This window comes from Anneissia japonica, unplaced genomic scaffold (assembly GCF_011630105.1).
Source record: "Anneissia japonica isolate Jap-2015-1 unplaced genomic scaffold, ASM1163010v1 scaffold1203_len951721_cov167, whole genome shotgun sequence".
Taxonomy (NCBI): Eukaryota; Metazoa; Echinodermata; class Crinoidea; order Comatulida; family Comatulidae; genus Anneissia; species Anneissia japonica.
In genome coordinates, this window is record NW_022722325.1 from 52,850 (window position 1) to 77,426 (window position 24,577).

The window sequence follows — 24,577 nt, forward strand, 5'->3', positions numbered from 1 at the left end:
CTATATATATATATATATATATATATATATATATACATGAAATATATTTTTTAGTGATATTGTAACTAAATTATTGTAATTGTAAATAACTTTTGCTTGATTGATTGGCTGATTGACATACAATGTAACTTTAATATTTTTTTTTTTCAATTTGTAATGATGCTTTTTGGATTGGTGCCGTATTGTAATATTGCGTTTTTGTTTTTTTTGTTTTTCATTTTATTTATTGAAAATACAGTCTTTTCAGCAATATGCTGCCCTCTATTTTTGTATGTTTTTATACCCTCATTAAACATTTTCTTGATTTACTTTTGTATGTCATATATAGCCAATGAGTAGGCTCCTGCTACTCTAAATATTTTATTTGTTATCCGTCATATTTAAATTTGAATTTTATTCTGGATCAAGTCATCGAACTCATTTGGATCTGTGGGCCGATTCACTGCTCCTTCTATATTTATATATTCCAATCTTAATAGGATTCAAATGCGTTTTTGTTTATTATGCTAATACTCAGTAACGTATTATGAATACGGTTGTGTCGCTGTTTCTTAATACTGATTCAGGGCACAGTTAAGTTTATGAAAATCCGCTGATTGGTTGGTGTCCTAATTTGCATACATTATTCGCTGTGAGGTCTTATTAAATGTTTCATTATCTCGTTTTTTTCACTTACATCTTAGCAGATGAGTGTTACCATTCCTTTATAACGAACGTCAAAGTCATGCAATTTTAATTCTGTACGTTATCGTTAGTTACAAGTATAATACCAACATTATGGTTCTAACGAAAGGCAACGTATTTGATCTCGGGAATGTTTTCATCTTATCGGTAATTTCCCTCTCGTATTGTGGTAGGTGTACATTATTTTCTTATACTATTCTGTTAAAATATGGTCATCAAACTTAATCTCAGCAAAGTGCGTTGTTATTGCCAATGAAATTGTGTTTATTATGATCAGGGTTACTATTATTATACTATAACCAAATATTTATGTTTATTATTATCATCATTATTTTATCATAATTATTTTTTATTTTCATTATTAGGTATTGTAATTGATATTTGTTTATTATTGCACGGTAATTATTAGTGTTGTTATTGTAAGTCATCAGTCCTAAGTTTGGTTTTAGTATAAAACTCAACTCAGCAAATGAAATATGTCGCCGCAGATATGTTGCAGGGTGTGCATTCTGAAAGCTATTGCATGAAGATGAAACTGTTATCTGGTTATTATATGACTTTAGTCATCACCAAGTAACTTGTATAACAACTTTATAAGCATGGGGAGATCCAAAAATGGGAAACCGGATAGTGCATGATTGCAGGATGATAAGTTCGTCTCCGACTTGATAAGTTTTGTAGCAAAGTCATAATTGATTTATGTGTGTGTTTTGTAGACAGATGCCCAGATTCGTGGGATCCATTCCAAAGGAGTTGTTATAAAGTGTTTGCACAGACAGTAAATTGGACTGATGCGCTGACAAACTGTGAATCGGAGGGAGCAAGTTTGTTGGCGATATCATCATCAGAAGAAAGAAACTTTGTTCGTGATCTCCGCTACCAAAAATACGGTTATTGTGTGAATACTTGGATTGGTTTTAATGACAGAGAGAATCAAGGTGTGTGGAAATGGACGACTAACAGTGCGACACAGTACACAGGTTAGGAATACAAAGTATTGTATTTATCTCATAATTGCCAGGATCGAAACGTAATGTGGTGTTTTTAATAGTCATATGATAGATATTAAATTTCAAGTTCAGCTGAAAGGATTTTCAACTGAAAGGATTCTATCAGTAACAACAATATACTTGTATTGCATAATTGCGAGTCTCTAAAAATAGCACACTTTATGACGGAAGAGAAAAATCACCTTCGTCGATAAGTGTTTGTATGGACTAATTGACGCAAAATCAGTGCCCGAACATTGCTTTATAAATAAACGCTATCAAGTCATTTGAATATTTAAACACTAATACGTAAGAACTTTGGCCTGCAAAAACTCCATAGGCAAAGAATTTCCTAACATCTGAGCTTGTCTTTGTCTTGATTTTGTAATTTTGGACACTCTACAAACTGCTTTATATAAATATAAATATATATATATATATATATATATATTATATATATATGGATGTATATAAATATATTGAAATTCAATTCAATCGAAAAACTAGAATATTTATTGCAATGCGACAGGCTGATTATTATTAGCGCAATAATATTAAATTAATTTATATATATTATCAATATATATGACAATAATAATATTGATAATAATAATTAATATTAATTACATTGGAGGTGCCATTAGTTCTTGTTATGTGTATTTTCATTCTTTCCCTCGCCAGATTGGTTACCAGGTCAACCAAATGATGTATCTGAACATTGTGCTGTAATCATATGTAGCGGGATCGACAAGAATTGGCAAGATTATCCTTGCAGTCACTACTTCAATTTTTACGTTTGTGAAATAGGTAACTTGATCATAAAGCTACATATACAAAGACACTTATATTTTCAAGGTCATAGGTTAGAAAATTAACTAAACAATGTTTAACATGGTAAGTGTTAAGAACTACACCACTCCATAAGCCTTCGAGTGAGATGCTAAAAGCAAGGTATTTTAATTAGGAGTCATTGGCTAGAGAGCATTATCTACCTTTGTGGGTGGTGACACACTGTTAGAAGAGAAGTAAAAGTGAATAAACAATATGTAAATCGCAGCTCTGTTTTGAATGAAGCCTAAAATAAATATTATGAATATATCTTAAGAAACAAATAAAAATCGATAACAATGGCCAAGATTTCACAGATATATAAACTTAGATATAAATTACGAAAACACCGAAGGACTCATATATATTGTATATTCTGTGACATTTGACAATGTACCAGGTTAAATGTTATAAATATACTTGTAGTCAATTCGACTATAAGTGGTAAAATTTGATAAGGCACAGAGAATATAATTATTGGACAATATTGAACATTTCTCTAAATACCTAATTTGTGTCTATTAATTTAGAACAACATTCGTCTTTTGCAAGAAAAGTTTCTGGTAAAGCAGGACAGGCAGCTTGCTTAGTTCCCTACGCCTTAGCCGATTTCACCCTGGATAGTAAAGCGACAAGAAGTTTAGCTCACTGTTTTCAATTCTGCATCTCGATTGGCCAGTGCAAGGCGTTCCAAATTCAGCAAATGCCAAACAAGGTAATGTGTAACGCGTTAAGTGACGAAGGGGCACCGACGCAGTATGAACACCAGCCACTTAATTGCAATCTATTTGTAATCAAACGATAATTCAGTTTGCACTCACTATTGTATAAATCATATGCATACATAGGACAAATATATTCATATGTATAAATATGAAAAGAACGAAATGGTAAAATAATTAAATAATTAATTAAATTAATTAATTATTAATTGTTAAAATAATTGTTAATTGTTTGTTTGTTTTGTTTGTTTGTTTTATTGTTTTTTTACCACACACACATAAAATATTAATTAATCAACGATAAATATTACAATTGAAATTACAAAGAAAAAGAGTGTGCGGTAGGAGGTCAAAATAAGTTTGTAAACAAACTTTAAGACATGACCACCAATAATAATAAATACTAAAATAAATAAATAATAATTCTTAATAATAATAATAGCAATAATGATAATATTAATAATAATAGCAACAATAGTAATAATAATGACAATAATAACAATAATAATAATAACAATATATTATACATATATATAAACATACACACACAAACACACATACATATGCCCACAAACGCACCGCCACATACATGCAAGCATACACACACATACACATATAAATATAATATAAAATAGTACGGTAGATACGTTAGTCTGGATTGCGATTACATAAAATAATGATAGTCATAGCAAAAATAAGTCAATAATTACAGTAAGGTGGTAATATTACAAGTAATATAATAAGTAATTTAACAAGAGGCTTAACAAGAGGCTTACCTGCCATATACTGAGACCAGCAATTTTTTAAGTTTGGTTTTAAAGAAAGAAAGATTGGGGATATTTTTTAACGTAATAGTTAAAGAGTTTCACAATTTAGGACCATTGTAGAAGATTGCATTTTTTCGATGAAGAGATGTGTATATTTCAAACAAAACATTACTTTTAGAAAATCTTGTTTTATAATATGTATATCTGATTGCTGTTTGGGAAATAATGAAACAATGTATTTAGGTAGTGTATTATTTTTAAAACGATACATAAACTTATAAGTTTGCAGCTTATATAAATCAAAAACATTAAGAATATTAAATTTGTAAAATAAAGGTTTTGTATGTGATATGCGGGATGAACCTGCACAAATCCTAAGAGCACGTAAAGAAATTTGTCAATAGTAGTAGCCCAGGAGATATTACAATAATTGATATATGGTAAAAACTAAAGTATTATATAAAGATAGGAGAATGCGTTGTAAAAAAAAAATAATAATTTGCTCATAACACCAATGTTTCTGGAAATAATATTGGAAATGTTATTACGGTGGGGTTGCCAGGATAGCTTATAATCTACAGTACGCCTAGAAATTTTGTTTCATTTACTTGTTTATTGTCATCGATTTTAATAGTGAAAGAGTCCATCTCTTTTACTTCATAATTGAAGAAAATGAAATTTGTCTTGGTAATATTAAGAGACAATTTATTTAATTTGAACCAATTAGAAACTTTTTGTAATTCAATATAATTGATAATTTTAAAGAGTTCAGTTTTATTTTTATGGGAATAAAATATATTGGTGTCATCCGCATAAAGAACAAAATTAAATAATGACTATTAGGAAGATCATTAATATATATTAAGAATAATAAAGGTCCAAGTATGGATGCTTGCGGAACACCAAACGTAAGAAAAAGTAGAGTTACATGAATTAACTGAGACAAATTGTTTCCTATTGCTAAGGTAGTTTCTAAATAAATGAAGAGCAAGGCCTCTGATACCGCAACATTTGAGTTTCATTAAAAGAATTTCATGGTCAATTGTATCAAAAGCCTTACTTAAATAAAGAAAAATGCCAACTGTAAATTCATTATTATTAATAGCTTTAGTAATTTAGTCATTAATATCAACAAGAGCAAGATCTGCAGAAAATGTTTTTCTAAAACCATATTGACGATTATAAAGAATATTGTGTTTAGTTAAAAAATTAGTTAACCTATTGTAAATTAATCGTTCAAAGATTGTTGAAAAACAAGGTAAGAAGGAAATAGGTCTATAATTAGTGAATAAATGAGTGTCATCTTTTTTAAAAATAGGAACTACCTTGGCAATCTTGAGTAAATCAGAGAAAATTCCTTTGGCAAGGCACAAATTAAAAATATGGGATAAAGGTTTAGAAATTAATGTAGATATGGATTTAATAGCATTGTTTGATATGTCATCACATCACATCCTGGACTTTTATTGTTTCTCAATTTTTTAATGATATTTAGGATTTCATCTTCAGAAGTAGGTACAAGAAAAAAGAATCTCTCAATGACGGATTTGGTAAGATGTAAAGTGCTGGTTAGTCGATGTTTTGATGAGCTTTGAAAGATTTGGTCCGATGTTTACAAAGTAATCATTAATATTGCTCGCAATATCGAATGGGTCTGTAACTGTAGAGCCTTTGTGTAGAAAATATGAGGGAAGAGTTTTTTGTATATTGCGTCCCAAGACTGAATTTATAGTTTGCCATGTCTTTTGTAAATTGCCTTTGTATAAATTAAACTTTTCATTATAATGTTTTTACGAGAAATTCTTAGAAGGTTTGTTAATTTATTTCTATATATAACGTATTTGTCTTTATCTAATTGTTTTTTAGATTTAATATATTTTTTATAAAGTTTGTTTCTTTTATCTGTTAATAATTGTTAATGTTTGTTAATTATTGTTAATTTTTAATTTTCCATTAGGACGTGTAATTTTCTATACATCATAGAGGTATCATGTGTAAACACCATATATTTTGTGAAACAAATGCTTGTAGGTTTTGATCAAACGATAATTCAGTTTGCACTGACTATTATGTAAATCATATTCATACATAGGACAAATATATTCATATATATTCATATGAAAAAGACGAAATGTTAAAATAATTGTTAATTAAAAATTAATTAATTGTTAAAATAATTGTTAATTCTTAATAATTGTTAATTTGCCATTAGGACGTATAATTTTATATACACCATGGAGGTATGTGTAAACACCATATTTTGTGGAACAAATGCTTGTAGGAGGAAGAAGCAGGTACCAGAAGAGTCCAAATTTGCCAATAATATATTAATCTTAAGTAGATCAAATAAGTTTATGTGGACTTGTGGGTAGAATAGAGGGAGTACCAGGTGTAACAACATTCAGCTATGGTGAGCCTGAAGTAAAAAAAGTGATAGCTCTAAATGCCCAGAAAAAAACGGTGTTATAAATAGTGTTAATTTGACAGTAGTGCGTACATTAAATATATTTTAGTGAAAAGATAGACGTGATGGCCAAGTAGGAGCATTTACATTCTCCTCAACATAGTTGGGGCCGAGCTGAGTTGAAAAGGTAGGGATGCGGCAACATCCGGAAATTGCACTCTTAGACTTAAATTAGAATAGAGGGAGTACCAGGTGTAACAACATTCAGCTATGGTGAGGCTGAAGTAAAAAAAGTGATAACTCTAAATGCCCAGAAATGAAAAAAAAACGGTGTTATAAATAGTGTTTATTTGACAGTAGTGCGTACATTAAATATATTTTAGTGAAAAGATAGACGTGATGGCCAAGTAGGAGCATTTACATTCTCCTCAACATGGTTGGGGCCGAGCTGAGTTGAAAAGGTAGGGATGCGGCAACATCTTAGACTTAAATTATTTCTTAAGTGTCTTAATTTCACTTTTTAAACTCGTTCAATTGTACTTAGATCAAATAAGATTTTGTGAAATTGTACATCAGTTTCAGTTTCAGTTAATTTTCCAAAAACTTCCATATGTTCATGTACTGAACAATGAAAGGATGTCCAACAAAAGAGCAGAGCTCATACACCATTGGCCACCTAAACAAAATTATTAACAATTACACGAACATGACGTGATACATGAAAACAGTGACAAAAACATGTTAGCAGGATATGAACTATATAAATGTATGTATGAATGTAAATATATAAAGGATCCTTATTGATACGTTAACAACAAATAATTGTTTTACATCATTTTGAACATTTTGACAGATACTGAAATACGAATAGAAGCATCAATATTATTTCATAAAATCGGACCATGCCTTCAGATAGTATTTCTGGCCATATTGGTAACAAAAGTATGTGGACGGTACATATCAGAGGACCTTAATCATGAACTGAATTTACTCTAACAAAATAATTCGAAAAAATTAACTGGTCATAAATTATTTTTAAATTTATTCATAAAAACACCTTTGGATAACTTATGAATGTCATACAGAGTTAAATTATTAAGACTGGCAAATCATGGTGGTGAATGTTCATGAAATTGTGAATCTGTACATAGACGCATGCGCTTTTGCTTGCGATAAATTATTATGGTCAGCCCAAATCACATTACAATATTGGATATGAGAAAGAACTAAGGTCTTATATAAAGATGATAAAACATTGGCTTTAGTCTGAAGAGAATACCAGAATATTTTGAAACTAAATTTGCAATATAAGTTGTATGTTGATTCTAAGTTAAACATTCATTATTAAACCAAGATATTTGCAGCTAGTAACAGGCAAGATATTATTACCATCTATAGCAATATTAAGACTCTTGTAAGTACGGTTACTATATCTATTTCTGAAAATCATATAGTTGGACCAGCATGAAATAATCAAAAGATCGAAATTAACAGTATAAACTAGAGAGTTTAAATTATCATCAGAAATTAATAAATTTGTGTCGTCGACGAATAAAATAATATTTGAGTGTTTACATATGTAGGCTAAGTCATTTATGTAAATAATAAAACATAAAGGGCCTAAAATTGAGCCTTGGGGGACACCACAACAAGTATTTAAAAATTATAACTTATGATAGTTAAAAGAAAAAAATAACTGTTGAACCACTCAAAGGCGATACCACGAATATATTGATGCAGTTTACAGAGTGGAATCTTGTGATTTATGGTAACAAATGCCTTTGAGAGGTCCAAGAAAATTCCAAAAACATGTTTCCTCTCATTAGGTTCGGAAATAATGTTATCATATGCCTGTAAAACAGCCATTTTAGTAGACATATTTGGGCGAAAGCCAAATTGGTTTTTATGCAATAGATTATGTCACGTCGAGAAAGATAGTTATAGAGTCTTTTATGAATAATGCGTTCTAAAATTTTGGAGAAAACGGGAAGGACTGAGATGGGCCTTTAGTTACCAAAGGTATCAGTCTCCCAACTATTGTAAACAGGAGTTATCTTGGCAATTTTCAGTTTCTCTGGAACGATTCCAGTAGTTAAGGAAAAATTATAAATGTGAACAAGTGGAGGTGCTATTAGTTCACCAACTGATTTATCAAAATCAGGCTTGATATCATCAAAGCCGCTACTAACACCAGATTCCAAATTTCTAACTATTGAGAGTATTTCATCTGTATCAGTTGGTGGAAAAAAGGAAAGATCTAAGTGGATATTTAATTTATTCATGAAATTTTTGAAAGTAATATCAGGCTGAGGAATTTTATGCGAATATTCAGGACAAATTAAAAAAAAATATTTATTAAAATTATCAACAATAATTTGAGGATCAAAAATTTGTATATCGTTTATTTTATAAAAAGATGAGATTGGTTTAATCTTATTTAGTCGATCCATAATGCTGTTAATAATATTCCACGTTTGTTTTGAATTAAACTTTGTTTCCTCTAGCTTTCTGGCATAGTATTGTTGTTTAGAATTTCTGATTAAAGAAGCAAGCTGATTACGATAATTAACATAGGAAGTTTTGTTAAATTCAGTAGGGTTGTTTACATACTTTTTATACAGCTTTCCTGAGTTTGTGGCTAACACGAACTTACCTCTAACGTGGCTAACACGAACTCAGCAAAACTATGGGTATACATAAAAAACCTCAAAAAATATTTTATTAAGTTTAGATCCCGAGTTTGAGATTCCCGGCATCAAGTGGTCAATCGGAAAGAGCATTTGGTCCGGTGCTTCCAATCTTCCTCCCCTTCGTCCGACCATCTAAGATCTACAATATAATACAATAATACATGCCATAACAAAGAATCTACATTTCCATAATGTTTCGAAGCTATAAAGTTACATTTTACATTACACACAAGCAAGGGTAAGTACAGTAATAATCAATGTACTTGCACATTTAATTATTAAGAACCAAAGAAAAAAAAACATGAAAACTCACATTCACGATCTTATGCCCGCTTCGTGTTGGTTTTGGGTCTGTCCTGTAACATCGTCACACCAGTAGGTGTAACCGAGCCACAGTACCCGAGATACCATACAACACACAGAAATGTACGGCACAGCATATAAGACACACGCATTACCCAGCCAATCCCGCACGCAGCCGTTCCACTCAACAAAACAATAAAGCAATACAATGATTAGATACATAAAAATACACGTAAACAACTTATGTCAAGTATACGGTCTCGGAATTATAATGCAGTTTCCCAAATTTTGTCATTTCCTTTGAATATTATTTGCTGGACGAGCATGTAAGACTATCAATTAGGCCTATCTCTATCACATTAACAATTACAATCAACACTTCAAGGCAATGCAATAATAACTGGTTATAACAATAATAACAATAATAATAATAGTAATAAACAAATATAGGAATAATAAGAATAATACTCATCGCTTATAACTTCTCAGAATTTGTTAGCCACGTTGAAGAGCCACGTGTAATCCCATTCTTTTGTGGAATACGACGAGGAGAATTCTTGGATTGCTTAAAAGAAAAAGGAAAGTTCATACTGTAGACCTCTGTGAATTTACGAATGAATACGTTATACGCAAGATTAGAAGAACCAGGCCAGTAATACAGGTCCAATCAGTGCTCAGATCGTTATAAAAATTATGAACGCTAGTTTGGTTAAATAAACGGGTAGTGATCTTATTCGAGGTAGGCCTACTGATATTACTAATGAGATTGGGTTTGGTGATTTGGTAAATTGGATAATGATCAGAGATATCGGCGACAACAATACCTGATTTGATATTATGGGGAAAAATATTGGTAAAAATATTATCAAAGAGGCTGTAGTAGGTGATATTCTGGTTGGTCTGTCGATAAGAGGAAACATGTTATGGGTATAAAAAAAAGAAAGAAACTTATTTATAGTGTCATTTTCATTGGAATGCAACAGGTGAAAATTAAAGTCACCTATCAGACAGTTCGAAAGAAATCTGTCAGTATTAGTACGATGTGCACGATAAATATTACCAACAATAAGTTTTTTCCTACCAGGAAATAGTTTCAGAATGGTCTATATGATCTGATGGTTGGTCGATCAATATTAGATCATTCCTGATTCGAAACGATATTGTTTTATGAACATTTATAGCAACACCTCCACTTCTTCTTTCACAAAGAGATGCATTAATTAAATTATAGTTATTTATATAAATTTCATTGGAACCATCCTCTTTAAACCATGTTTCTGAGAGTGCTATAATCAAAAAGGTGTGATTTAAACTTGTAAGGAACGCAGTAATCTGATCGACATTTTTATTGAAAGTGCGTGAGTTTATATGCAAAATTGAAAAATCATGCTCATCACATGAAACTGAGATCAACATTGTAAGAACACGAATGGGATATATCCGGTATATGATCATATGCCTATAGAAAAATGTGTATAGGTATATCCATTTATTAATTATATCTATATTATGTATATTATGTACATTTATTTATATATATCCATATATTCATTTATTAATTATATCTATATTATGTACATTAATTTATATATCCGTATATTCATTTATTAATTATATCTATATTATGTACATTATTTATATATCCGTTTATTATTTGATACATTTTGGAATCATTTGAACAGATTGCATGTAAAGTGTGGTCTGAATTAAAATTCTCATTTTTTTGTGTGTTAGACTTGATGTATGAATGGTGTACCAGGGAAGAGTAAAAAATTCACTGTTCTCTGGGTGTACTTGTTAATATTTTCCACTGTTGTATTAGGCGAGCAAAAATAAAATTATCTGTAGTTGTTATTGTAAGTCATCAGTCCTAAGTTTGGTTTTAGTATAAAACTCAACCGACCTTCAGCAAATGAAATATGTCGCCGCAGATATGTTGCAGGGTGTGCATTCTGAAAGCTATTGCATGAAGATGAAACTGTTATCTGGTTATTATATGACTTTAGTCATCACCAAGTAACTTGTATAACAACTTTATAAGCATGGGGAGATCCAAAAATGGGAAACCGGATAGTGCATGATTGCAGGATGATAAGTTCGTCTCCGACTTGATAAGTTTTGTAGCAAAGTCATAATTGATTTATTTGTGTGTTTTGTAGACAGATGCCCAGATTCGTGGGATCCATTCCAAAGGAGTTGTTATAAAGTGTTTGCACAGACAGTAAATTGGACTGATGCGCTGACAAACTGTGAATCGGAGGGAGCAAGTTTGTTGGCGATATCATCAGAAGAAGAAAGAAACTTTGTTCGTGATCTCCGCTACCAAAAATACGGTAATTGTGTGAATACTTGGATTGGTTTCAATGACAGAGAGAATAACGGTGTGTGGAAATGGACGACTAACAGTGCGACACAGTACACAGGTTAGGATACAAATTATTGTATTTATCTCGTAATAATAATGTGGTGTTTTTAAGTCATATGATAGATAATAAATTTCAGTTGAAAGGATTTTCAACTGAAAGGATTCTATCAGTAACAACATTATACTTGTATTGCATAATTGCGAGTCTCTAAAAGTAGCACACTTTATGACAGAAGAGAAAAATCACCTTCGTCGATAAGTGTTTGTATGGACTAATTGACGCAAAATCAGTGCCCGAACATTGCTAATACGTAAGAACTTTGGCCTGCAAAAACTCCATAGGTAAAGAATTTCCTAAAATCTGAGCTTGTCTTGGTCTTGATTTTGTAATTTTGGACACTCTACAAACTGCTTTATATACATACATATATATACATACATATATATATATACATACATATATATACATACATAAATTATATATACATACATATATATACATACATACATATATATAGGTATATATATATATATATATATATATATATATATAGAAATTTAATCGAAAATATTGATAATTATGACAATAATAATATTGATAATAATAATTAATATTAATTACATTGGAGGTGCCATTAGTTCTTGTTATGTGTATTTTCATTTTTTCCCTCGCCAGATTGGTTACCAGGTCAACCAAATGGTGTATCTGAACATTGTGCTGTAATCATATGTAGCGGGATCGACCAGAATTGGCAAAATTATCCTTGCAATCACTACTTCAATGTTTACGTTTGTGAAATAGGTAACTTGATTATAAAGCTACATATACAAAGACACTTATATTTTCAAGGTCATAGGTTAGAAAATTAACTAAACAATGTTTAACATGGTGAGTGTTAAGAACTACACCACTCCATAAGCCTTCGAGTGAGATGCTAAGAGCAAGGTATTTTAATTAGGAGTCATTGGCTAAAGAGCATTATCTACCTTTGTGGGTGGTGACACACTGTTAGAGGAGAAGTAAAAGTGAATAAACAATATGTAAATCGCAGCTCTGTTTTGAATGAAGCATAAAATAAATATTATGAATATATCTTAAGAAACAAATAAAAATCGATAACAATGGCCAAGATTTCACAGATATATAAACTTAGATATAAATTAGGAAAACACCGAAGGACTCATTCAAATGTTTAAACAATCACCACCCCCGGCCAGTTCAAACCTAAATGATGAATGAAAGATGTATGAAATAATAGACCTATAATGTATTGTATATTCTGTGACATTTGACAATGTACCAGGTCAAATGTTATAATTATACTTGTAGTCAATTCGACTATAAGTGGTAAAATTTGATAAGGCACAGAGAATATATTATTGGACAATATTGAACATTTCTCTAAATACCTAATTTGTGTCTATTAATTTAGAACAACATTCGTTTCTTGCAAGAAAAGTGTCTGGTAAAGCAGGACAGGCAGCTTGCTTAGTTCCCTACGCCTTAGCCAATTTCACCCTGGATAGTAAAGCGACAAGAAGTTTAGTTCACTGTTTTCAATTCTGCATCTCGATTAACCAGTGCAAGGCGTTCCAAATTCAGCAAATGCCAAACAAGATAATGTGTAACGCGTTAAGTGACGAAGGGGCACCGACGCAGTATGAACACCAGCCACTTGATTGTAGTCTTTTTTTGATCAAACAATAATTCAGTTTGCACTCACAATTGTATAAATCATATATATGAAAATGTATTCATATGTATACATATGAAAAGGACGAAATGTTAAAATAATTAAATAATTATTTAAATTAATTAATTATTAATTGTTAAAATAATTGTTAATTGTTAATAATTCTTAATTTTAATTTGCCATTAGGACGTGTAATTTTATATACACCATGGAGGTATCATGTGTAAACACCATATATTTTGTGAAACAAATGCTTGTAGTTTTTGATCAAACGATAATTCAGTTTGCACTCACTATTATGTAAATCATATGCATACATAGGAAAGATATATTCATATGAAAAAGACGAAATGTTAAAATAATTGTTAATTAAAAAGTAATTAATTAATTGTTAATTGTTAATAATTTTTAATTGTTAATTTGCCATTAGGGCGTGTAATTTTATATACACCATGGAGGTATGTGTAAACACCATATTCTATGAATCAAATGCTTGTAGGAGGAAGAAGCAGGTACCAGAAGAGTCCAAATTTGCCAATATTATGTTCAATCTCAAGTAAATCAAATAAGTTTATGTGGACTTGTGGGGTAAAATAGAGGGAGTACCAGATGTAACAACATTCAGCTATGGTGAGGCTGAAGTAAAAAAAAAAGTGACAACTCTAAATGCCCAGAAATGGAACTTTCAGATGGGAAAAAAAACGGTTTTATAAATAGTGTTAATTATTAGTATTAATGAAATATATTTTAGTGAAAATATAGACGTGAGGGCCGATTAGGAGCGTCTACATTCTTCTCAACATGATTGGGGCCGAGCTGAGTTGAAATGGTAGGGATGCGGCAACATCCGAAAATTGCACTCTTAGACTTAAATTATTTCTTAAGTGTCTTAATTTCACTTTTTAAACTCGTTCAATTGTACTTAGATCAAATAAGATTTTGTAAAATTCTACATCAGTTTCATTTTTAAGTTTCAGTTTCAGTTTATTTTTCAAAAACTCCATATTTTCATGTACTGAACAATTAAAAGGATTGCCAACAAAAGAGCAGAGCTCGTACACCATTGGCCACCTAAACAAAATTATTAACAATTACACGGACGAACATGATGTGATACATGACAACAGTGACAAAAACATGTTGGCAGGATATGAACTATATAAATGTATGCATGAATGTAAATATATAAAGGATCCTTATTGATATGTTAACAACAAATAATTTTTATACATCATTTTGAACATTTTGACAGATACTGAATTACGAATAGAAGCATCAATATTATTCCATAAAATCGGACCATGCCTTCGGATAGTATTTCTGGCCATATCGGTAACAAAACAATATGTGGACGGTACATATCAGAGGACCTGGTACCATAATCATGAACTGAATTTAGTCTAACAAAATAATTTGAAAAATTAACTGGTAATAAATTGTTTTTAAATTTTATACATAAAAATACCGTTAGATAATTTATGAATGTCATACACAGTTAAATTATTAAGACTGGCAAATAATAGTGGTGAATGTTCATGGAATTGTGAATTTGTATATAGACGCACTATGCGCTTTTGCTTGCGATAAACAGTTTCAAGACAACAATTATTATGATCAGCCCAAATGAAATTACAATATTAGATATGAGAAAGAACTAAGGTCTTATATAAAGATGATAAAACATTAACATGTAAGATTGGCTTTAGTCTGAAGAGAATACCAGAATATTTTGAAACTAAATTTTCAATATAAGTTGTATGTTGATTTCAAGTTAAACATTCATCCATTATTAAACCAAGATATTTGCAGCTAGTAACACGCAATATATTATTACCATCAATAGAAATATTAAGGTCCTTGTAAGTACGGTTACTATATCTATTTCTGAAAATCATATAGTTGGTTTTATTAACATTAAGTGATAGCTTATTTGCCTTAAACCAGCATGAAATAATCGAAAGATCGTAATTAACATAAGTGACGCAAGCTCAGAAGAGGGCTGTAAACTCGCACCGCACTGTATTGTTGAGTTTAAATGTCGTCGGCGAATAAAATTATATTTGAGTGTTTACATATGTAGGCCAAGTCATTTATGTAAATAATAAAGAGTAAAGGGCCTAAAATTGAGCCTTGGGGGACACCACACCAAGTATTTGACAAAAGGATGACTTATGGTAGTTTAAAAAAAACATATTGCATTCTATCTGTAAGATAACTGCTGAACCACTCAAAAGCGATACCACGAATACCACAATGATACAGTTTACAGAGTAGAATCTTGTGATTTATGGTATCAAATGCCTTTGAGAGGTCCAAGAAAATTCCAAAAACATGTTTCCTCTTATCAAGTTCGGAAATAATGTTATATGCCTGTAAAACAGCCATTTCAGTAGACATATTTAGGCGAAAGCCAAATTGGTTTTTATGCAATAGATTATGTCGAGAAAGATAGTTATAGTGTCTTTTATGAATAATGCTTTCTAAAATTTTAGAGAAAACGGGAAGGACCGAAATGGGCCTATAATTACCAAAGGTATCAGTCTCCCCACATTTGTAAACAGGAGTTATCTTGGCAGTGGAGGTGCTATTAGTTCACCAACTGATTTAACAAAATCAGGCATGATATCATCAAAGTGGCTACTAACACCAGATTTCAAATTTCTAACTATTTAGAGTATTTCATCTGTATCAGTTGGTGAAAAAAGAAAGATTTAAGTGGAGATTTAATTTCATTCATGAAACTTTTGAAAGTAACATCAGGCTGAGGAAATTTACGCAAGTATTCAGGACCAATGTTAACAAAAAATATTTATTAAAATTATCATCAATAACTTGAGGATCAGAAATGTGTATATCGTTTATTTTATAAAAAGATGAGATTGGTTTAGTCTTATTTAGTCGATCCATAATGCTGTTAAGAATATTCCAAGTTTGTTTTGAATTAAACTTTGTTTCCTCTAGCTTTCTGGCATAGGTATTGTCGTTTAGAATTTCTGATTAAAGAAGTAAGCTGATTACGATAAGTTTTGTTACATTGTTTACATACTTTTTATACAGCTTTCCTTTACGATTAATAGACTCTAAAATCGCTGCGGTAATCCCAGGCTTTTGAGGAATACGACGACGAGAAGTTTTGCTTAAAAGAAAAAGGAAAGTGCATATTGTAGACCTTTGTGAATTTACGAATGAATACGTTATACGCAAGCTCAGGAGAATCAAAGCCAGTAATACAGGTCCAATCAATAGTGCTCAGATCGTTATAAAAATTATAAACTCTAGTTTGGCTAAATAAACGGGTAGGGATCTTATTCGAGGTACTGATATTACTAATGGGATTGGATTTGGTGATTTGGTAAATTGGATAATGATCAGAGATATCGGCGACAACAATACCTTGATATTATGGGAAAAAGTATTGGTAAAAATATTATCAATCAAAGAGGCTGTAGTAGGTGTTATTCTGGTGGGTCTGTCGATAAGAGGAAACATGTTATGGTTATAAAAAATAGAAAGAAACTCATTTATAGTGTTATTTTCATTGAAATGCAACAGGTCGAAATTAAAGTCACCAGATATATAACATTGTTTTTCTTCAGAACTAATTTTTATAAGACAGTTCGTAAGATCATTAAGAAATCTGTCAGTATTAATACGATGTGCACGATAGATATTACCAACAATAATGTTTTTCTTAAAATAGATTCAGAAGGGTCTATATGCTGTGATGGTTGGTCGATCAATATTATATTATTCCTGATTCGAAACGGTATTGTTTTATGAACATAATTAGCAACACCTCCACTTCTTCTTTCACAAAGAGGTGCATATAATTAAATTATAGTTGTTTATATAAATTTCATTGGAACCATCCTCTCTAAACCATGTTTCTGAGAGTGCTATAATCGAAAAGGTGTGATTTAAACTTGTAAGGAACGCAGTAATCTGATCCACATTTTATTGAAACTGCGTGAGTTTATAATATACAAAATTGAAAAATCATGCTCATCACATGAACTGAGATAGTATTAACAAAATTGTAGGAACACGAATGGGGTATATTATAATGAATTACATTATTAGCGTTATTTATCACATAATTGAGAGCAAATAGATTAAGTTTCATATTTAACATTCTATTGTACTCAATATTATTATTAAAAATGAATAAAGCAAATTTAAATTCATCGTCATCAGCTTAATGGTTAAAAGGAAAGATAGTTCCAGTACAGTTAAAACAAATCCAGTCTACATTGGCATTAGCATCAGTATACTGATTGACTGACTGAAGGCTTCTAATGTCTTTTGAACAAAAATTACAGTAATTAATCATCTACATAAATATTCATAGAGTAGGATGTACAATAATAAAAAACCTATCCGGATCGGAGAATAAACATACAAAATAAAACATAGAAAGCTCCATGCCAACATACAACATATAAACAAATAAATATATTCACTTAACTACTATGGGCCTTAGTGAGTATAGGCCTAAGCGAAAATGATAGAGGTGACACGCATAACATGGAACTGGGAAGTTATCATAATGTAATAATGGGATTCATTATTCATACATAGGGAGAGTGTAGCAGGAATCTCAACATCCACGTTCAATTTTAAAACAGCAAAAACGATTTTGTAAAATTGTGAAAAAAGCCAGGATTTCTTCCGAAATTCGATGGAAACACATTGAATTTAAGATCGATTTTAGCTCCGATGAGAAGCTCTAGGAGTACTTGCCTCATTGATTAATAGATCTGTTTTGGTCATTGATTAATATGTCTTTTTGTATGGGCGGCTGTTAGGGCCAATATACTCCACTGCCTCCATTATGATGCTGATTGATTAATAGATCCTTTTAAGGTCCACGTCACCAATTTTGAACGGGCGTGCAGGAAATTTTGTACACATGAAATAGAGAGGAGTCCCAACAAACGATCATGGCCTTTTTTAAAAGTTGGACCCCAGGGTGGTCCATACACCTACAAAACAAACCAGGGGTTTTCAGCAAGGACTGTACATTACTGCCATTGCCACTAATAGGACACGTCGCATGGATGGCGTGACCGGTTAACGAAGAGTTCCAAGGAACCCACGGTCGTGAGTTTGAATCGTGTCTTGGTATTCATTTTTCAATTCAATTTATTCAATTTATTTTTTTAAAATTTTAAGACATTTAATTTTTTTCAATTTTAGCGCATTCTAATTTTGTACAAATGAACATTTTAATTGTTTAAAAATGTTCTATCTTACTAGCTTTTCCAATTTTTGTTGGTCAAACAGCTCTCAACTATCTTAGTATGTTCATTTATATAAAAATAAATAAATAAATACATAAATAAATATAATAAGCACCGAGGCGCGATTCGAACTCACGACCTTCGGCTCCTTACAGCTCAGCGTTAACAGACTGCACCATTTATGCGACGTGTCCAGTCAGTGGTAGTAATAAATGACAATTATGAACACTTGCCAAAAAATGTATATTACATATTTTTAATAAGATACAAAAATCTTGTAAAGAGCCAAATAAAAGTAAGATATTATATTTTTAGTTCCGATGAGGAGCTCTAGAAACACCAGACTGATTAATTGTTTGTTTGATTGATTGATTGATTGATGGATTGCTTGACTTTTTGATTGATTAATATATCCCTTTGTATGGGCTCCCGTTAAGGTCAATATACTTTATTGTCATATAATTATAAAGTAAATGAAATTTGTTTTCCAAGGTTCACAGTAAAAACAATGACATACTAAAATACAATACAAAAATACGATATAAAATAGGTTAACCTATGCGTAAAATGATATGAAACACTATAAATATAAAAACCGATAAACATTGCAAACAATTGCACTGTAGTCGAGTAAAAATATATAAAAGTGCAGTACACTTACATACTAGGATAAAATTCAAAATATCTCCAGTTATCTTTTAAATTTCTTATTGTATTGCCTGATTGCACACGGAAGAAATGATTTGTTATGATGCTCAGTCTTCTTAATTGATGAAATAATTCTACCAGATTTACTGAAATTAATATGATTAAACAGAGGATGGGACTTGTCATTAATTATACATTTTAGTTTTTTTCTCTATAGCCTTATCATATATGTCATAGATAGACGAAATGTCTGCGCCTATTACTTTTTTAGCCATAGTAATAATCCTCTGTAATTTATTTGCATTATTTTTAGATAAACTATTTAGCCATACAATACAACAAAAGGCTATTATGGACTGTATCATAGCCTGATGAAATAGGAACAATGTATCCTTGCCAATCTTAAAGTTCCTTAATTTTCTTAAAAATACATTCGTTGGTTTGCCTTTGTATAAAGTTTCGCGGTGTTAGCATTCCGTGTTAGTTTTTCGTCTATCCAAACACCTAAGTTTTTATGTTCACTAGTGGTGCAAACATCATTATCTTTGATACTTAAAGGTGACAGTTGCGTTTTGATTTTTGGAAAGTCAAATACAATTGCCTTAGTTTTTTCACATTGATACTTAGGCAATTCCTATCACACCAATTAATTAAATTATCAATTTCAGCCCTATAAGTACTCTCATCATTGCTTGCAATTAAGCCTGTGATGCAGGTGTCATCAGCAATTTTAACAATTTGACAAGATTCACTTATAAGATCACTTGTATATTATAAAGTTAATAAAAATGGAGACAACACACAACCTTGTGGGGCATTAGTGCTTGAGACAAGGTTGTGTGTTGTCTCCATTTTTATTCACATTATTATTATTATCAGAGCTTTCGAGATTACGAGAACTTGTTATTTAAGTGGTCGACTGGTTTTTATGCAAAAAGATCCTGAGAGTATCCTGACCCAGTTGGATCGAGAGATAACGCCCCACCTGGGTTAATTGGGCAAATTCCTTTACTACTTGGCCTGCACTAACAAGATCTGGGGTTTTAAACATATATTACGCTTCATACGGCGATGTAACACTTTAAAAATAACAAACTATTATAAAGAAATGGTAGAAGAGATATATCTGATGAACAATTGACAATTTATTCATCCTAGACACATTGCAAAAATTGAGATGGTCATGGACTGTGCGTTTTTAAACAAGCATTTGGTTGTATTTATAGAGCGATCGATAAAGTTTCGAAAGTAACACGATATTGAAATTTCTACGTAATTTGTCAAAATATTGCAATTTATGTACACATATTGGTATGCTAATGCAAATGGTCTGTCATTTTATAGCGCATAATAACTGTGTAATGTCTCTATTACCCAGTGTCAAGGGCAGCAACAGAAAAGGATCTGTCACCGTAGGCTTTAAACAAGAAGGACGATAAAGAATGGTATTAATAGAAGGTCATCAATGTACTGTGGAAATGAACAATGATGTGATTTATATAAGAAAAGAAGAATTTTTAATTAAGAGTATACGTTGCTCAACTTGTAGCCAGTGAAGATGGCGAAGGGTATGAGTTATATGCTGACGCTTCGGAGTAAGGGAAACAAGCCTGGCTGCAACATTCAGCTGCAGCTGAATTTTTCGAAAACTTTATTAGAAAGCACATAAACAGTATTACAGTAGTCGAGACGTGATGTAATTAAGGCATACACTAGCTTTGGCGTGGCATCATAATTAATAATGCGTCTAACTTTTTAGGTTTTACGAACAAGAAAAAAGAATTAATATTGAGTTCACCAGAGGCAAAGTATTCTCTCGCCGATTCATTTTATTCTCGATTTATATTAATTTGTCTTGACTCGTGCTATTATTCCTATGACTATGAAATTAAACACATTAGATGTATAATAAATTGATTTGAAATAAACATATTAAATGTATAGAAACATTTATCTAAACATTGTAAATCAAAAGATGAATTTGTTATTGTTGTTTTTATTCAAAGCATTCCTCAATTGCACCTTACAAGGCACAGCCTCAGATAAAAGTTACCACTGAAAACAACCATAATCAGCAACAACGGTGGCAGTACATGTATAAAATGGAAATAAAAAAAAACAAAGAAACAAACAAAAAAAAAACAAAGAAAACAAAGATAAGATCCATCAGCAAATGCATATTATAATACAAAAAACATAGACGTTTTATGGAAAAGATAATTCAAATGAACACTAAAAAGTTAATCAATTACTATTTAAACAGTATATGTTTCAGGTAGGCCTATTACTAAAAATAAAAATTTTTTTTTTTTAAATCCGACCGACCGACGATCTCCATTTTTACCATGGCAGCACATATTTTGAGGCAATCATTATTGAATAGCAATAAAATTTTAAATAAAAAAAAAAAGAAAATAAAAAAAAAAAAGAAAAACCGCAGACATTAGAAAAGAAAAAACTTAATTATTAATGACTTGCTTAGGGAGGGGAGAATGGATTTTTTTTTGCACGGCCATTAGGCCAAAAAAGAACAAAAAAAAAAAACTCGGTAGAAAAAGCTATTTATTTTAACCAATAGGACCTAATTTGTTTATGGCTTAAAAGTAGAAAATACACAAAAATACGACAAAGACCATTTTTTAATCTATATTGAAGCGCATAACGATCACATAACACTCTCGCATCGCATACCGTGGCAAGATAGGCCCATTCTAGTATTTTTAGCTCATTAAAAAATAATTTTCATTGTAAAAAAAAAAACTAAAATGCCGACCCTCAATTTCGAACATTTTGGGTCCGTCTGGAGTGGCCAACACAATATTTTTTTTTGCCTTACAGTAAAAGCCTGGGGTGTTAACTGCGGACATGCTTCCCATAACCACGGATACAGGATTTATAGTCAGTGGGGCCTGAACGCCTCACCATAGTTGGTGAACAACTTTTTTGGCACCTGGATACCCGGAAATATGCTTGTGACTTGTAAAACCGCTAATCCATAACCCCACACCCCCACACCCTCCTCTCAAAGGGCAGTCACCATATATTTTATGAGTATCGGTAATATATTTTTAGAATGTACTTTAATTGAGAGAAAGTGCTCTGACCGCTCTGGTCCATGATGTCAAATGGTCGGAAAAAAATTCGGATTGCAAAAGACTGTGGAATTGTTAAACTTGGGTTTTGCACAATGACAATCAAAAAACGCATAATTACCAACCTCATTATGGTATATAAACAGTTAAATTGGCAATGGCAATCGTAATGTATGCACTTGAAACAAAACGTGCACGAGGTACCAGTAGGTTCAGTTCGTGCGGATACCAGTTCGAGCGATTCATTTTATGACACGGCATCCTATATTTTATTTCTATGTTGCCAAGGCAACAACGATTCGTATGCTGTTTTGATGATATAGGCCTACTACACTAAGCTATTAGCTAGCGGTTCTTTTTCTTTATTTTGATAGTATTCCTGACCTCTATAGACATAAGTTACCTTAATATTTGCTTGTTTTGTCTTACATCTGACCGGTAGAATTTAACCGTTAGTAGCATAAGTGTTATTACCTGATGATGACGTGGGAGACGTCGAAACATATCAAGTTTCGTATATTTTATTAGATGCATTGCTGCATTTGTATTTATTAATCAATCATCATTTCGATTTTCTAATAAAAACTAGTAGGCACACGCTCTCGCTGGGAGTCGTAAAGGAAATTACAATAAAAAGTGCAATACCTGGCAATTCGTGTAAATATGATTAGGCCTATTATTCATATTGTGTCGGGTGGCAAAGGACCTCGGTGGTAAAGTGTCCACAAAGCAGTTGGAAGCATCAGGGAACAGTGAACATTTTGCAAGTGGTACGGCCATTATAATAAATAAGAGCGAAAGGCAGTGGTGGGGTGGGGCGTGGCGCTTAACAAATCTGGCTGCTAAACTGCAGATCTATTACTACTATGCACGGATCAGGATTTAAAGTTATTGGGATTTGAGTGCATACCCGCCTTATCCTCACCATGTTGGTGAACAACTTTTTTGGTACCTCTGGATGCCCGGAAACCCTGTTGGCAACCTGTGGATCTGCTACTACCCTTTCGCTCAAGGGAAGCCACAATATTTCAAATTAGCATGGAGATAGAGACTGCAGTATACCCTCCTCAGCCCCATCATGGTTGGGCTGAGGTGGGAAAATTTTGAAAAAATTTGTCAGCTCTAGACGCCAGAAATTGGCACACATTTCTAAAGTTAAGTGGGGATATTGATACTTACTTAAACCCCAACATGGTGGGCCGCCTGATGTAAACACATTTTGAAAAATTATGGCATATCTAGATTTCCAGAAATAGCAGCTAGCAACATGCAACGTAGCTACATATTTCAACCCCATGAATGGGGCAGACAAGATTTAAACTTAATGGAAGTGTACTAGATCCGATCCATGTCGGCTCCACCATGGTTGAAAGAATGACTCCTCTGCCGGGAAATAGGACATGTGGATACTTTAGACAAAATGGATGTTCTTCACTTTTAATTTAGAATGCAAGAAATCAGGGCCGGCTTAACCCGTATACCTTTGTGTAGTGAATACAGTTTAGCCGACTTCAATCCCCAAAATTTTAAATAGTTAATTGTTAATAAATTTTACACCTCTAAACATTTTCAAAATCTATAATAATTACTAAAATGTAGGATTAAAAAAAAATCCAAATTTGCATAAGCAATACAAAAAGAAGCGCATGGTGGAATTTTATCTAAATCTTAAACATTTAAAAAAAAACAGTGTGATGCGAACATTAATAATAAATTCATACATTTTATGGGTATCGGTATATATTTATTTTTAAAAATTTGAATTGAGAAAAAGTGGTCCAGCCAAAGCCGATGCGGCCGGTGCGCGATTTTTTTTTCCGTACGAAACATTTACATGAAACTCCACTCGGGCTGTCTCGGCTGAATCGACCCGAAAATCTCATTGCAGAATTCAGGAGGTCAAAAGGTCATCAACAGATAAACGTCTACAAAACAACTTCTGAGAGAATCGTCGCTGTCTAATTTTTAAAAATACATTGATGTTACTATATGTTAATACGAATGGGTCGTTTAAAATGACATATAATATTTGATTAAGCTGCACGAGTAATGAAAAGTGTTATTTTAACTTGAGTTACATACTATGACAATTTTAATTTTTTAGTTAGGCCTTGGTTTAGCATAATTACCTAGGCCTACTAAGACGCTCTC

General features: G+C 31.7%; 2 protein-coding genes across 3 annotated transcripts; both read left to right on the plus strand.

Annotated features, from left to right (window-relative positions):
* Window positions 1-185: 185 nt before the first annotated feature.
* Window positions 186-8,888, plus strand: LOC117111854 (perlucin-like protein). Of its 2 annotated transcripts, XM_033254866.1 has the most exons (5): window positions 186-853; window positions 1,401-1,664; window positions 2,355-2,480; window positions 3,032-3,216; window positions 5,486-8,888. In XM_033254866.1, the coding sequence occupies exons 1-5, from the start codon at window positions 778-780 to the stop codon at window positions 5,549-5,551; spliced, it is 717 nt and encodes a 238-aa protein (XP_033110757.1). In that variant the 5' UTR covers window positions 186-777; the 3' UTR covers window positions 5,552-8,888. The 2 variants fall into 2 exon arrangements, with proteins under 2 accessions (XP_033110757.1, XP_033110756.1); XM_033254865.1 differs by lacking the exon at window positions 5,486-8,888 and having other exon boundaries at window positions 3,032-3,424.
* LOC117111841 (C-type lectin domain family 17, member A-like) lies at window positions 7,297-16,469 on the plus strand. The gene is made up of 4 exons (XM_033254850.1): window positions 7,297-7,336; window positions 11,484-11,810; window positions 12,429-12,554; window positions 13,186-16,469. Exons 1-4 carry the CDS (start codon window positions 7,297-7,299, stop codon window positions 13,458-13,460), a joined length of 768 nt encoding a protein of 255 aa, XP_033110741.1. The 3' UTR covers window positions 13,461-16,469.
* The last annotated feature ends 8,108 nt before the right edge of the window (window positions 16,470-24,577 follow it).

Excerpts from the sequence above, each read along its gene's own strand:
- LOC117111841 (XM_033254850.1), top strand. The coding sequence starts at position 7,297 with ATGCCTTCAGATAGTATTTCTGGCCATATTGGTAACAAAA. Across the intron at positions 7,337-11,483 it reads TGGCCATATTGGTAACAAAA|TTCGTCTCCGACTTGATAAG; the intron begins GTATGTGGACGG and ends CAGGATGATAAG. Across the intron at positions 11,811-12,428 it reads CAGTGCGACACAGTACACAG|ATTGGTTACCAGGTCAACCA; the intron begins GTTAGGATACAA and ends TTCCCTCGCCAG.
- LOC117111854 (XM_033254865.1), top strand. The coding sequence starts at position 778 with ATGGTTCTAACGAAAGGCAACGTATTTGATCTCGGGAATGTTTTCATC. Across the intron at positions 854-1,400 it reads AATTTCCCTCTCGTATTGTG|ACAGATGCCCAGATTCGTGG; the intron begins GTAGGTGTACAT and ends TGTGTTTTGTAG. Across the intron at positions 1,665-2,354 it reads CAGTGCGACACAGTACACAG|ATTGGTTACCAGGTCAACCA; the intron begins GTTAGGAATACA and ends TTCCCTCGCCAG.